General features: G+C 38.0%; 5 protein-coding genes across 5 annotated transcripts; 2 read left to right on the top strand and 3 right to left on the bottom strand.

The window, feature by feature from the left end:
• Window positions 1-686: 686 nt before the first annotated feature.
• Window positions 687-1,345, top strand: RHIMIDRAFT_259850 (uncharacterized protein; the record flags this gene model as incomplete). The annotated part of the gene is made up of 1 exon (XM_023611427.1): window positions 687-1,345. A coding segment is annotated over one exon (659 nt), but the record flags the coding sequence as incomplete, so codon positions are not given.
• A 740-nt stretch (window positions 1,346-2,085) lies between these two features.
• On the top strand, window positions 2,086-2,511 carry RHIMIDRAFT_259846 (uncharacterized protein; the record flags this gene model as incomplete). Its single annotated transcript, XM_023611426.1, has 3 exons — window positions 2,086-2,332; window positions 2,410-2,432; window positions 2,477-2,511. Coding segments are annotated over 2 exons (270 nt in total), but the record flags the coding sequence as incomplete, so codon positions are not given.
• A 1,419-nt stretch (window positions 2,512-3,930) lies between these two features.
• Window positions 3,931-8,928, bottom strand: RHIMIDRAFT_217511 (P-loop containing nucleoside triphosphate hydrolase protein). The gene is made up of 5 exons (XM_023607331.1): window positions 8,888-8,928; window positions 8,791-8,834; window positions 8,364-8,742; window positions 8,008-8,283; window positions 3,931-7,958 (listed from the first exon to the last, which is right to left on the bottom strand). The coding sequence occupies exons 1-5, from the start codon at window positions 8,912-8,914 to the stop codon at window positions 3,969-3,971; spliced, it is 4,716 nt and encodes a 1,571-aa protein (XP_023464473.1). The 5' UTR covers window positions 8,915-8,928; the 3' UTR covers window positions 3,931-3,968.
• Window positions 8,929-9,899: 971 nt separating this feature from the next.
• RHIMIDRAFT_34276 (uncharacterized protein) lies at window positions 9,900-11,042 on the bottom strand. The gene is made up of 3 exons (XM_023615127.1): window positions 10,690-11,042; window positions 10,147-10,636; window positions 9,900-10,091 (listed from the first exon to the last, which is right to left on the bottom strand). The coding sequence occupies exons 1-3, from the start codon at window positions 10,752-10,754 to the stop codon at window positions 9,993-9,995; spliced, it is 654 nt and encodes a 217-aa protein (XP_023464472.1). The 5' UTR covers window positions 10,755-11,042; the 3' UTR covers window positions 9,900-9,992.
• RHIMIDRAFT_245239 (chondroitin AC/alginate lyase) lies at window positions 10,912-12,278 on the bottom strand (the record flags this gene model as incomplete). Its single annotated transcript, XM_023610166.1, has 4 exons — window positions 10,912-11,530; window positions 11,578-11,930; window positions 11,998-12,010; window positions 12,064-12,278. The coding sequence occupies 4 exons, from the start codon at window positions 12,276-12,278 to the stop codon at window positions 10,912-10,914; spliced, it is 1,200 nt and encodes a 399-aa protein (XP_023464471.1).
• Between the last annotated feature and the right edge of the window lie 858 nt (window positions 12,279-13,136).

Below are 13,136 nucleotides of genomic sequence, written 5' to 3'. Positions count from 1 at the left end.
TAAAGTATTTCTACTTTAAATTCAGACGATGTTAGCTTTTTTCTGGACAAATCAAAATTAACTTTCAATAGAAATTCAGACAATAGACATTGGTATTTTAGACGTTTGGTCTGTACAATAATCTTATCCTTTAGTAAGAATACCTTGTTTATGATGGTTAATCTTTGGCAAGCCAATTTTACCTTTTTTTTTTTGCTGCTCCTCTTGAATTCTGCTGTAATAACGCTAATAATATGAATGAGAAATACTAGTCTATAGTGGTTTTTTTTCCTAGTAATATTGTCAAGTCGGATGGGTTCTCTATGATTTCTTCAACGAAAGAAGAACGCGTGATGCAGGAATTGGCACATTTTTCTATATAACATAAATATTAAATAAAGTTGGTAAATTTGAATCTCTTTCCTCGACAACATGCTTAAAAACTTCATTCTTGAAAAGAAACTATCAGTTCTCAACAAAAGAAAGCTTGAAGAAGGAAACGTAGATAATCTGTTTAAAGGTAAAAGATAGTAATCAATTCAAATAAGTCTATATTATTTATAGCGTAATTTTTGTATAGACATGATTTGTGAGGATTGCCAAGAGAGAGGACACGCGAATAAAAGGTATTACAAATATAAATTTTATAAAGAGGCTTCAGTTGATGATGGTATTTCACTTGTGTCTTTCATGTTGAATTATTTACTATGTTAATGATATTTCTATTGTTAGTTGGAGCATCTAGTGGAACAAAAAGAAGGCAAAACTCAAGTCTCAAGCAAGCTAAACAGCAAGCCAAACGACAAAAGGAGGGCACAAACTCAACAGTAATTTGCAAAAGCTGTCAACAAAGTGGTCATAGTACGTCACGTTCCCGTTTATGTCCCAACCACAATCTCGCAAAGAATGAAGTGCTTGCAAGAAACCTTGGCTTTCCGTATATAGCTTTCACTAGAAAACTTCCGTTGGACTCTATTGTCAAAAGTGATTACAAAGAGATACCCAAAAACAAGATCATTGTCAGTTCAAGAGACACCCGCAATATTGTATCCAGGGTGATGCTGTTGACTAATAGCTATAGTTTGTCGAAACCCCATGATTCCATACCTCACGCTGTTCTCACACAACGATATTGGTACTCAGTGTGCCAATTGATCAATGGAAAGAAAATAAGGAATAACGTCAATACACCAGCAGACCTCATATCATACTGGAATACTTTCAAAGACACAAATCCAAATGCTGTATATCAGCAAAAGTTGATAAAGGGGGCCAGCCAATGTCTCACCAAAGCTTGCAAAGAGCTGGAGACATGCTACAACAACCATATTGTTGAGAATTTTGAACAACGATTGTTGTATTTTTTTAAAAATAGAAAATTGGAATCCATACTCTTCTCATACATAGAACGTACATCCGAATGACACTTCTGACATTTCGGCTAAATATTGCTATCAGTTTGTTTGTGGCGGGGAACCGCATTGACCAAGTTGTGCGACAAGACTGCAGGAACAACAAAAAGTATTAATTACAGATCTTTGTCAGCCGCTCAAAGTACTGCTCCCAAACAAAGTTACTTTAAAAACTCTCAGTCGCCAACCAGAACAACACATACGTGTTCTTTGTCAAATCTTATCCGAATACTAGGTTAAACATCGAAACCACAAACCCTATGATGTGCGCCGACTCCCATTGCCACGACTATTTGGAGTATTACCGAAGCTATCCTTGCATTTCAGATCAATCGCCATTAGCTCAAATGCGTTGAGATCATTTGTATCCCGATCAAGACCAGAAGGGTATGATAATCAGTTCTCATTCTTTGAAAGTGTGATAGATTTAGCTGCCTTGAGATATAAAAGGTATTATAGATTGTTGTCAAAAAATGTTGACATCTTATCAGGAAACCATTAATCTTTTATTTTTATTTTAGCGACGACCTTGAACCATGCGGAAACAACCACGTCATGTTTGGCAACATAATTAGATCGTACGGCTTCTCTATTGACTCTATTTTACAAAAGATCAACCAATCGTGCAACAATGAACGAAGTAGATCCTGAGCTCAAATAACATGGCTTCGATATCGACAAAGTATAAAACAGATACAGGCCGCTTTTTATTGATCCTGAGAGAAAGACTGTTTTCACAGCAGCAGAGGGTGTAAGCACAAAAGTTCATAGTCTACTGCGATGTACCGCCCGTGAACATTATCACATGGCCGGATCTACCAGATACCAGGCTGACCAGAGACGATGGAAAAAAGAAAATCAAATTGAATCAATTGAAAGTGAGATGCCATCCAAGACAACTTTCTATCAGTCATATACTGTCTATGTTCAGTATATCCTCAGTCATTTGAATACGCTATTCAATTTTTATGGCAGCAACACTGAAAAATTTCAATTTTTTCTGTACTAAGGTCTACAGAGAGCGGCCGAGAAAATAGTTAATATTCTTCTCACTGGAGACGCAAAGCATAACAGAAGATGTAGAAAAAAAGAAGAAAGCTGCCCCCAAGGCTGCAACCAAGGCGCCGACAAAGTAGGCAACAAATCTTCTTTTTTGTTGATGATATTAACTTTTTTTTTTGGAAGGCTGAATAAATGGAAACCTTTGCCGTACGGAAAACAACAGAAAGGTACCGTTGGTCGTCTTTGGGGACGGAATGTTTGGGAAGGACTTAGTCAAGCTAAGGGGTAACCGCTGTGAGGTAACCGCTGTGGGGTAACAGGGAAGTTGTGAAATACCCTTAAAAAGCGGGAAAGGGAGGGTGACCTTATTACTGTCACCATCGATGAATTCAATACCTCCAAGGCTTGCAACAATTGCCAAGTGATTACTCTTAAACTTGCAAAGCATACTCGCGGCCACAGTGTACTGGTCTGTAAAACCTGCACTACATTGTGGCAGCGAGACGTGAATGCTGCAAAAAATATGATGGCAATCTCTTTAGCAATTTGGAGAGAAAACGGCCAACCGACTGTTTTTGAACAACAAAAACAAGCAACAGCAGCAACAACAAACCAATCACTGTAGCGTAAACAGTTTGCCTATAATTGGACATTTAGATATTTACCTGTAATTATCTGAATACGAGTTTTGCTTTGTCTGAATTTCTATTTAATTTTATCTAAAAAAGCTAACATCGCCTGAGTTTAAGTAGAAATACTGTAAAGACGTCCTTACAGCCACCGTTCGAAGCTCCAAGAAAAACATTTTAAACTTCTGCCCACTGCCGTAATGATCTAATTGTCGGCCCTATTCTTCGGATACCAATGACAAGAAGTGAACGGCCTCGTTGCGTGCGATGGCGACTTGGTTGGTTACCTCTTGGTAAACCCCAAGCCTGTCCCTTTCATCCAAATGAACTTTTTTCACGTCAGCATAGTTTTTCTTGTTTAGATATGCACAACCGCCTTCAGATGCCCAAATCTATTGACGATCCACTTTCCTATCTTTTGAACCTCTTACTATCAACACTCCTTACCAAGAAAGCGAGAAAATCAATCAATGCCTGGCTCATTCGTTGGCCTTCCACATGTGCAATATTACTCGAAATGGACTAATTAGCTCATTCTTAGTTCCCTGAAGCTTCAAACTACCTTGGTGAACCCTTTGCCAAACGTCTTCGTTACATTCAGCAAAAATTTTCAGATAGTTAATTATCATCCCTAATACGTAATACTTTTTACATTTTCCCTTTAATCCCAAAAGGGTTTTTCATTCCTTCTCACTGCGATCTGACCTGGGCAGTAGAGCATGAGAATGCTATGTGCTCATCGGTCATTAAAAATTATTATCAAATAGATTATTCTATCGTAAAGACGTCCTTGAATCAATCCCTTAAGCATCGATCCATGAAAATAAACTAAAGAATGCGTGTGTGCTAAGTATGTAATCAGATTGTTTATTGAAATGAAAAATGAGGAATAATAGCAATAATAATAATAATAATAATAATAATAATAAAATGTTCTATAAATTATTTAATGACTTTCATGCTTTTTCTTTGCAATAGACAACAATTCGTTGTATTCACCAGAGCGAACGCACATTTGCTGGAAGATACCTCCTTCTTTCTTCATCAAATGATAAGGTGTATCAAATTCCTTGACTTGTCCGTGATCCAAGACTAAGATACGATCATAATCTGCTACAGTACGAATACGATGAGCAATACAAAGCAATGCAGAGTTCTTAAACTCGGTTCTTATGGTTTCTTGAATCTTGTGATCTGTATCAAAATCAACAGAAGATGTAGCTTCATCCAAAATAATCAATGAGGATTTCTTGACAAGCGCACGAGCCAAAGCAATCAACTGTCTTTGTCCTTGTGACCAGTTGGATCCGTTCTCTGTAACAGGTGAATCAAGACTAATGGCATTTTCTCCTTGTTGGTTCTCATCATCAATCAAATGAGCACGCTTCAATGAAGCCCAGAGCTCAGCATCGTCATGTTGATCAAAAGGATCCAAGTTGCTGCGAAGTGTGCCAGAGAACAGAACAGGGTCTTGAGGAATGATGGTAAGACGAGATCGAAGTGTGTTCAAGCCAATAGTGTGAATGTCAACGCCATCAATATAAACATGTCCACTCGTAGGCTCCATGAACCGGAATAAAGACAGGGCCAAAGTAGACTTGCCAGAACCAGTACGACCGACAATGCCAATCTTTTCTCGAGGATTTACCTTGAAAGAGACATTACGAAGCACAGGTGGGTTTTCGGGTGCATACTGCATAACCAAATCTTTGACTTCGACGCTACCATGTTCAGGCCATGAAGGACGAGGTTCAGTCTCAGGTATCTCTGTAGGTGGTTCTTCTTCGATATCAAGGTACTCGTGGACACGTTCGACAGCATTCATGTTCATTTCATTCATGGCGTAATTACGGACGACCCATAAGACATGGTGAGTGAACGTAAGCGAGTAACTGAGCGAAAGACCAGCTAATCCAGGGTCAATCCAGTCACGAGCAAGAATAAGTACAAAACCGGTACAGAAACCAACAAAGGCGCCAAGGATATCCACACGGCAGTGAAGCCATCGGTTAGTGGCCCACATCCAAATAAACGGCCGATTGTTGCTATCTACCTTTGCATAGTTTTCGTTAATGAATCTATGTTGACTACCAAAGGCACGAATGGTGGCAACACCGTTGACGCTTTCGTTGAATTGAACATAGATAGGACTGCGAGAGACTGAGTTGAGACGCTTCAAATCTCTAGATGTTTCAAGATAATATGTGCCAATCATCCAAAACAATCCAGCAATGAAAGCACCAGGAACAAGGAATGTAGGTGTTACATAAGATACCAGCATGATAACACATAGAGTGGCAACAATAGAGTAGATGAAGAAAGATAACTGAGGACCTACTTCTTGATCAATAGTGGCCAAATCAGAAGAGAATCGATTCACAATACGACCTAAAGGCGTTGTATCGTAAAAACGAACCTTTGCGCGCAAGATACGATCAAGCAGCTGCTTGTGGATACGACGGGAAGCGTTTATGGCGCCAGTGAAAAGGATAAAGGTACGTAATGAAGTCAAAAGCATGGCGCCCATACCGATAAGGAAGTAAATACCCAAGTAGTATACAGCATCTATTGGTTCATTGGCTGGAGCCTCCAATGCTTGTTGTTCATCAGTAGGGTACATGTAAAAGTTTATAAAACTTGCACCTTGTCCGATTGCAGAAACAGAATGACCGGCAATAGAAACTGTACCAACAGCTGTTACATTAGTCATAGGCTCGCTTTCCTGCCTTCCATACGCAGCAGACCATACTCTGATCCAATAGTCTTGAGCGAGAGTAGTACCTTGTGCAGCACAAAACAAGACAAGGACTGTAATCCAAAACATAAAACCACCAGAGGCGTCGATATATGTCTTGTAGACGCTCCATGAAACACCACCTTCAGCACGCTCTTCTTCCTTGACAAGCTTACCGTCACCTTCAGCAGTTGTTTTCTTTACAGCTGTCTTGGGAACAGTAGGAATAGGGCCATCAACAGCACGTTCTTCAGATACATCAGCCTTTTCTTTTTCAGCATTTGCAAGTTCTTCACCGAGAGCTCCAGACTTGAGCATGTCCTTAGGAACACCAGCAGCAGCAACTTCACCATCTTTAAGAGCAACGACATAATCAGCTCCGTTTAAACATAGGCCAACATGATGGGTTACTAAAATCACCGTACGTCCCTTCATCAAGTGTCCCGTCAAACAGTGTTCATATAAATGCTTAGCCGTATGAGCGTCCACTGCACTGAGACAATCGTCCAAAATGACAGTATTAGCTTGAGAGTAAACTGCACGGGCAATGGCTACACGTTGTTTTTGTCCACCACTCAAGGTGATACCCTTCTCGCCCACCTCTGTCGCATCTCCAAATTCGAGAATATCCAAATCGCGTGTGAGTGCAGTCATGTATAAAACGTCCTGGTAGCGTTGTTCGTCATAGGGTAATCCAAAAAGAATGTTGTCACGAATGCTGCAATTCTGTAACCAAGCTGTTTGAGCAACATATGCAATACCTGAGACGGCTCCTCCCAAAGGACTTGTCTTGTTTGGAATAATACGAGGCAGTACTGCGCGACCAGCCATGCGATGCGTTTCTCCTAATAAACTAGCCAACAGGGTAGTCTTGCCGGATCCAGTAGGACCACAGACAATAGAAAGTTTACCAACAGGGAAAGAGAGATTGAGATTCTTGATGGCAGCCTTAAATGTACCATCGGGATTCGTAGGCTTATTGTCCCAGCTGAAGGTAGCATCATCAACAAAACCAATCATGGTACCATTTGCATCTTCTTCCTTTATGGGATCAACCTCATCTTCATCCAAAAACTTTTCTACACGCTTCACAGAAACATTACCTTGAAGGACCAGAGAGATCATCAATGGGAACTCATCAAGAGCGCCACGGAACGTGTTGAACAGAGCCAATGCGGTGAAGGCGACAGAGGCAGTGAGCGTGTTTGTTTCTGTGTATACATAAAATACAGTAACCATGATTAAAACCGGAATAAGGAACCATGCGTTCAGGATCCACATAAACATCATCAGACGAGAACGAATAGCGCCCAATTCATTTTCTCTAGCGTTAAGGATACGCTTCTTGAATTCGCTTTCCCAGGCAAAAAACTTGACAATACGGATTGCAGACAAGAGTTCATTGACCAATTTGAGTCGTTTATCTGTTGCTGACATGACAGCTTCATGAAGCTTTTCAAAGCGACGACTAATATAGTAGGTAATGGGTTGACATGCGACCATGACTAGGACACCCCAGAGAGCAGCAACACCCAAAAGCTTGTATAAACTCCAGATACTGATCACAATTTGAATGGGATAAGAGTAAATATAAAAGATATAAGCAGCGATTTCTGCCACCTTTTGTGCGTCTACTGATAACAAATTGTTCACGTTGCTTTTCTCCTTTTTGTCAACAACCTCTTTATCATTCTCAGATGAAGATCCACTTTGGTCGCGACGGCGTAAGGATTTTGAAAATACTTCGCCAATTACAATGGACTGGATACGGATACTGAATATACGGCCAATGTAGAGAGCTTGTTGAAGACATAATGACTGAGCAGAGTTGGTGACAAATAAGCCGAGGACGTAAAAGAATGCGGTCGTCACAGGTTCTCCTCTTGGGTTTTCGATATACTTGATAATCAGATTTAAAAAGAGAGGTGGACCAAATAATAGAATACTCCAAGTCAAGCAATAGGACAATTGAATTAAAAGAGGTACATGGAAAGTACGCATTAACGTGGCTACCAAGCTCTTTGATTGCTTGTGTCGCTGATATTCAGATAATGCATTCTTGGCACGGTTTTCAGCCGGCAATTCCAGTAAATCATTATCGTTTAATGTACGGCGATATCCTTCCTTCATCATCACATTTACCCAACTAAACATAAACTGAGAGTAAAGGGAAGCCCAGTTTTCGGGAGATAACGTACGTCCCTTTATAAAAAGTTAATAAAACATTTGCATCAAACATCTATTCACTTACCGATTCCGTAACAACAGCCTTTGTAGGAGCATTTCTAGTTTCGTTAATAACCAAGACGATCAAGACAAAGCTTATGATTGTAGAGCAAATAGAGGCCTTGTATCCAAAGGCTACCTCTGTATTCAGTTTTAGAATATAATAAGATCGTACGTTGACAATGCCAATCAAGAAATTGATAACATAAGCCAGGTTTAGATGATTACAGATAGTATTCGCCAAAGCAGTGTAACTTCTAGAGAGATAGATATTCACGATTGAAAGAGCGAAACAGTATACCTATAATCCCGCGACAAGATACAGTTAATAAACACAGCGACAATACATAATAGATCTGGGATGCAAAAAAAGAAACTTACCCAAAAAGCGGCCTGTGTCATATAGGCTCCCAAGATCTCATGTTCTGAACCTTCATTTTCTGTAAATTCGTATGTCTTATGATAAATCTTTTGAATAGCAATAACGCACAAAGCCAACTGAGCAAGTGAGAGCAAAAATCTCGATAGATTGAACAATGTCCAACGAGATGTTTCAATGGTTATATCGTGTGTTATGGTATCATCAGATGCGCTATCTGATATGGCGGCTGAACCGTAGTGATGTACAGTAGGTAATTGAGAATGTTTCAAAAGCGGCTCGTAGCCATGTTTTCGAGACCTATAGTGCTTTATTGAACCAATCGTCAAGTATATGATTGATCCTGTAAGCAAAACTATAGGAAGTGCTCCATTGATAATACTGATATCATTTTTAGTTTTTCTTATTTTTTTTTTTTTTATTACTTACATATCCCTAAAGCAAGGAGAAAAATCGTTACCTATCCACGGCTGCTATAAAATGGTTGAGCAAAAAGTCAAACTGATGGGCCTACAGTAAATCTTACGGATAGTGTACAACGATAGTCTAGCATAGTTTATGGCTAATTGAAAGAAAAGAACCAAAAAAAAAAATTTAATCTTTGATTTGTATTTATATCCAGCACATCGGCTATTCTATTCCAAAACTGTATGTAATTGCTTTTTCTGGAATACTTACAAAACTGCGGTCCCTCGGGCAAAAAAAAAAAAAAAGCCAAGGTTTAATGCCTTTGTTCAACAAGAAATATGTTAAAGAGCATCAAAAAATGATATGCTGCGGTGATTGTTCGACTACCCTTTTCGGTTGCTGCGGGCATTGTGTGGATAATTAGTAATACATCTTTTTTTTTATTGTTATTTTTTTATTTTATTTCTATTCATCCTTTACAAAAATGTTTGAATCTGAAAGACAGTAACGCAAATAACTTGAAGGTTAGGTATTGTTACCGCATATGGACAAAATAGAATTCATTGTAGATGTACAGAAATCTCAGTCAGATAAAACATAAATGAGACGTTTGTCTTTCTGATTTGCATAATAAACATTTACTAGAAGGAGAAGAACTATAGTACAACCGTTGATCTATTATTGTTTACTTCAAAAATAAAGGAAACAATAATGAAATTGTGTAATTTACTCAAGCATACGCAATATTCATGTGCACACTGCTTCCGAAAAATAAAGTTGCATCTGGTGCAAATTGATGTGGTACTTACTCAAAAGGGAGTACAAGATCTTCCATATTGTGGTTACCATAGCAACTGGGAGATGATATGAATACATTATGACAATAGACGTCGTATGATAATAAAAAATTAAGACAAAAATGAAGAAAAATAACAATTCATCTCGTTAAAGAAGATGTGTATATGCTAATGTCATTACTCTTTCCAAAGAAAAAAAAAAATACTAATGCTTAAACTATGGAATAATTAAGAGCTGTGATCACGGACCTACCAGACCGGTCGCCAAGATCAACTGTTAAATCAGCTGAAAAAGCTAGTGCACAAGAAAAAAATATATAAAGCATAACCAAGGCATTTTAGAGACATATCTGATTTATTAGAAGCAGTTTGCTTAACACAGGAATTGTTGAATAAATCACTATGGGCAAATGCAGCATTGGATGGTTACACGGCAGCCTTTTCTGTTACTACTTTTGTAACAACTTCTGTTACATATTCGACCTCCAAGTCGTCGTTCGGCGCGCTTGGGTTATTGCTTGTATGCTATAATAAGCTGTTAGGATTAACAGTATACACCAAGCCACCACTATCTCCTTACATCAGCTATACAAGGACAATCAGAAAACAGTGCGGTACTTTCTTCATTATAATCCCTAGAGTTGGATAGATACTCTACAAGCTCCTGATCTTGGCTCATTTTTTCTGTGAAATACAAGTGGATAACATCAAAAAGGCCTTTACATAAAATTCGATCTTCATGAGACAAGCAATAAATCAATACGTCTATATCTCTATCTGAAAGGTATTCTTCAAGGCCGATTGGTTGCGAAAACCCTCCATCTGTATGTGTTGATGGAACAGCATTAGGAACTAATAATGGCTGCAAGCTTTGTGGTTTGTCAGAGAGTAGCGAAGAAGGCAAGGCGGAATACGCCTCTACTATTCCTGAAGGGTTTACTGGGAAGACGCCATTATTATTATTATTATTATTGTTCAATAAGCTCATAATGGGTGATATTTGACTTTGGAAACTGTAGGCCTCCCGCTTTTGAGCTTCGAGATTGAATATAGCATCATGTGCGGCCGCTCTATATTCACGAAATACGTTAGAAAGGCAAGTATGATAGATCCTCTACCGTACTCTGTTGAAGAGATCAATATGATGCAACATAAAGAAAGTATCAAGATATATAGAGTGTATTCCATAGCTGTATGCTTTCAAGGAATGAAGAGACAGGAAAAAGACTTTTTTGATGTGGTCCAAATTTATACAAAGAAATTGCCCACATATTTATGAATACGAATCATATATTTAGACATTTTTACTACTGCAGCAGTTATTATTGAAGGCTTCATTAATGGCTTATAGCCAGCACTCGCATGCAGCATTCTTCGGACCGCTTATTCTTTCAGCAAACTCACAATTATGACAAAGATCGATAAATTCTTTACAGCAGTCATTACCACATACTCTTTTCCATATAATTTCAACACATCTTGCAGCTTCTGTAATATCAATCTTTTGTTTTGCTTTGGAGACCTTGATCATATAAAGTGCTGCTATATGTAGAATTTCTTTTTTGGCAGGATACATATCTAACTCGATAGATTTTGCAAGTTCAGCAATATATAAAATGGCATACATATTGAACGCCAAATAATGTAACGGCTGCGCTCTTATTGACTCTGAAGGTTGATCTCCTGTTGCCATATCTATTTGTTCTGACAGCGTCTTTTCGAAAAAGCCTACAATATGACGAGTTAACTCTGCAGATGATGGGTTCAAAAAGCGTATAGTAGAAACAACATGAGCGATGTACCAGGTATGAACATTATTTTTTGCCTGTGCAGCTTGTTTAGCCACGGGGCTTTCAACAAGCCATTGAAAGTATTGATTAAACCATGCTTTGATGTACCGATCAATTGGACGATAAAGATAAAAATTATCCAAGTATGACAGCATGTTTGCAATTCTACAAAGACTAGAAAAATTTTAGGTTCCTTCAATTGAATATCTTTCATCTCTTACGCTCTTCCACTAACGACTCCTTCACCACGGCCCATCTTTGTACAGTTTTGACTGCCTCGAACAAGTTGAGCATAGTTTAAGTTGGGATTCATACGAGTTGTTTCATTTAAAAAAAAAATCTGCAACAACTCCACCGCATGAGCTGCATAATTCTCCGTTTCAAAAAAGAAGTAACCAAGACAAAGGTACATAAAGTTTTCAGCAAATAACTCTAGCTGTTGCTGGTCTTTCACGATTCCAATATCTTTGTAATGCTTAGTCGGTTTCTTTACATGTGTCTTATTCTTAAGCAAACCTGGGTTCCTTTTTCCATCTTTTCGTACATATTTAGTGTTCTTATCGTCTGTATCCTCCTATTTCGACAAAAGTGAATATATTCCTTTATTGTGGTTATGCTGTAATTATTATAGGGCGACTTACTGGCCACCAATATCTACGTAAATTGTGAAGTTTAAGCATGATGTTTTTCTCGTGTGCATACCCTACGGTGCATAGCTGAGGAAGTCATGAACATCTCCAGAAGGAGCTACATGAGGAAACTGTTTATCCCTTGCAATGCTAAACGGGCCGGCCTTCAAAGCATTATTTGCAAGCCTCTGTAAACATTCAAAAGACTTTTTTAAATGGACCGGAGCATTTTTTCCTTCGCCTTTTCTACATGCTGGTAACGAAATGTATTCAATTTCTGGTTTTCTGGGCATTTCACAGAATAAAGATAAAAAAGTGACACAAATTCCTCGAGTCGCGTGTCTTATTCATTTTTGCATTTGTTTAAAGGTTGATAAGAGTTGACTAGAAACCCATTTTAATACTGGTAGATAAGTCATGTTTTATCGTACTTCAGAATAGATAACGAATGGAATAATACATTGACAAGATCAAGATATGAAGAGGCTTTAATCTCTAAAGTATTAAATACCTGTAAAGAATAAAAAAGATTAATAGTAAACCTCAACAGAACGCATCCTTTCAAATAAAGGTTATAAAATCTGTGGACGATATAATAGCGCAAGATATTATAAAGGTTCCTTAAATCCTGACAAGCTATAGTATAATGATATAGGATGCAGCTTGTAATAATAAAACAATTAAATGTACATGCCTATAGTGTTTCTTTCTTGCTGTATTAGCGTTGGTCTATCTTATATAAATGTAGTCGGCTATGTTCTACTAGAAAAATACTACAAATCTTAGCTGCTAGGTCAAAGTTAAAATGAAGACTTATTAAACAGCTACTGCTTAGATTTACAAAAATATAACAGTTCGTGACATGAAGAGATAAAATTTCTTACGATGGATATCATAAAAAATAAATTATGTAATAAAGCTTAAACAGCATCATTCATACAAGCAAAGTTTACTTCAGATCTGATAAATGACTACATCATAAAGAATAAATACTGACTTACAAATGATGAATGTAATAGAAATTTACCGCTTTCAAGGAAAATAAGGTTTTGACCTTAAACCTGTAGTCCAAAAGAATCAATTATGGGTATTGGTGTTACAATGTTACTGGGGAAAAGGTGTTAGTAGTAAGGTTAAAAATAAGTTTTATA

Source organism: Rhizopus microsporus (genome assembly GCF_002708625.1).
Source record: "Rhizopus microsporus ATCC 52813 unplaced genomic scaffold scaffold_13, whole genome shotgun sequence".
In the NCBI taxonomy this organism is placed as follows: Eukaryota; Fungi; Mucoromycota; class Mucoromycetes; order Mucorales; family Rhizopodaceae; genus Rhizopus; species Rhizopus microsporus.
This window is presented reverse-complemented; position numbering and strand designations above follow the sequence as displayed.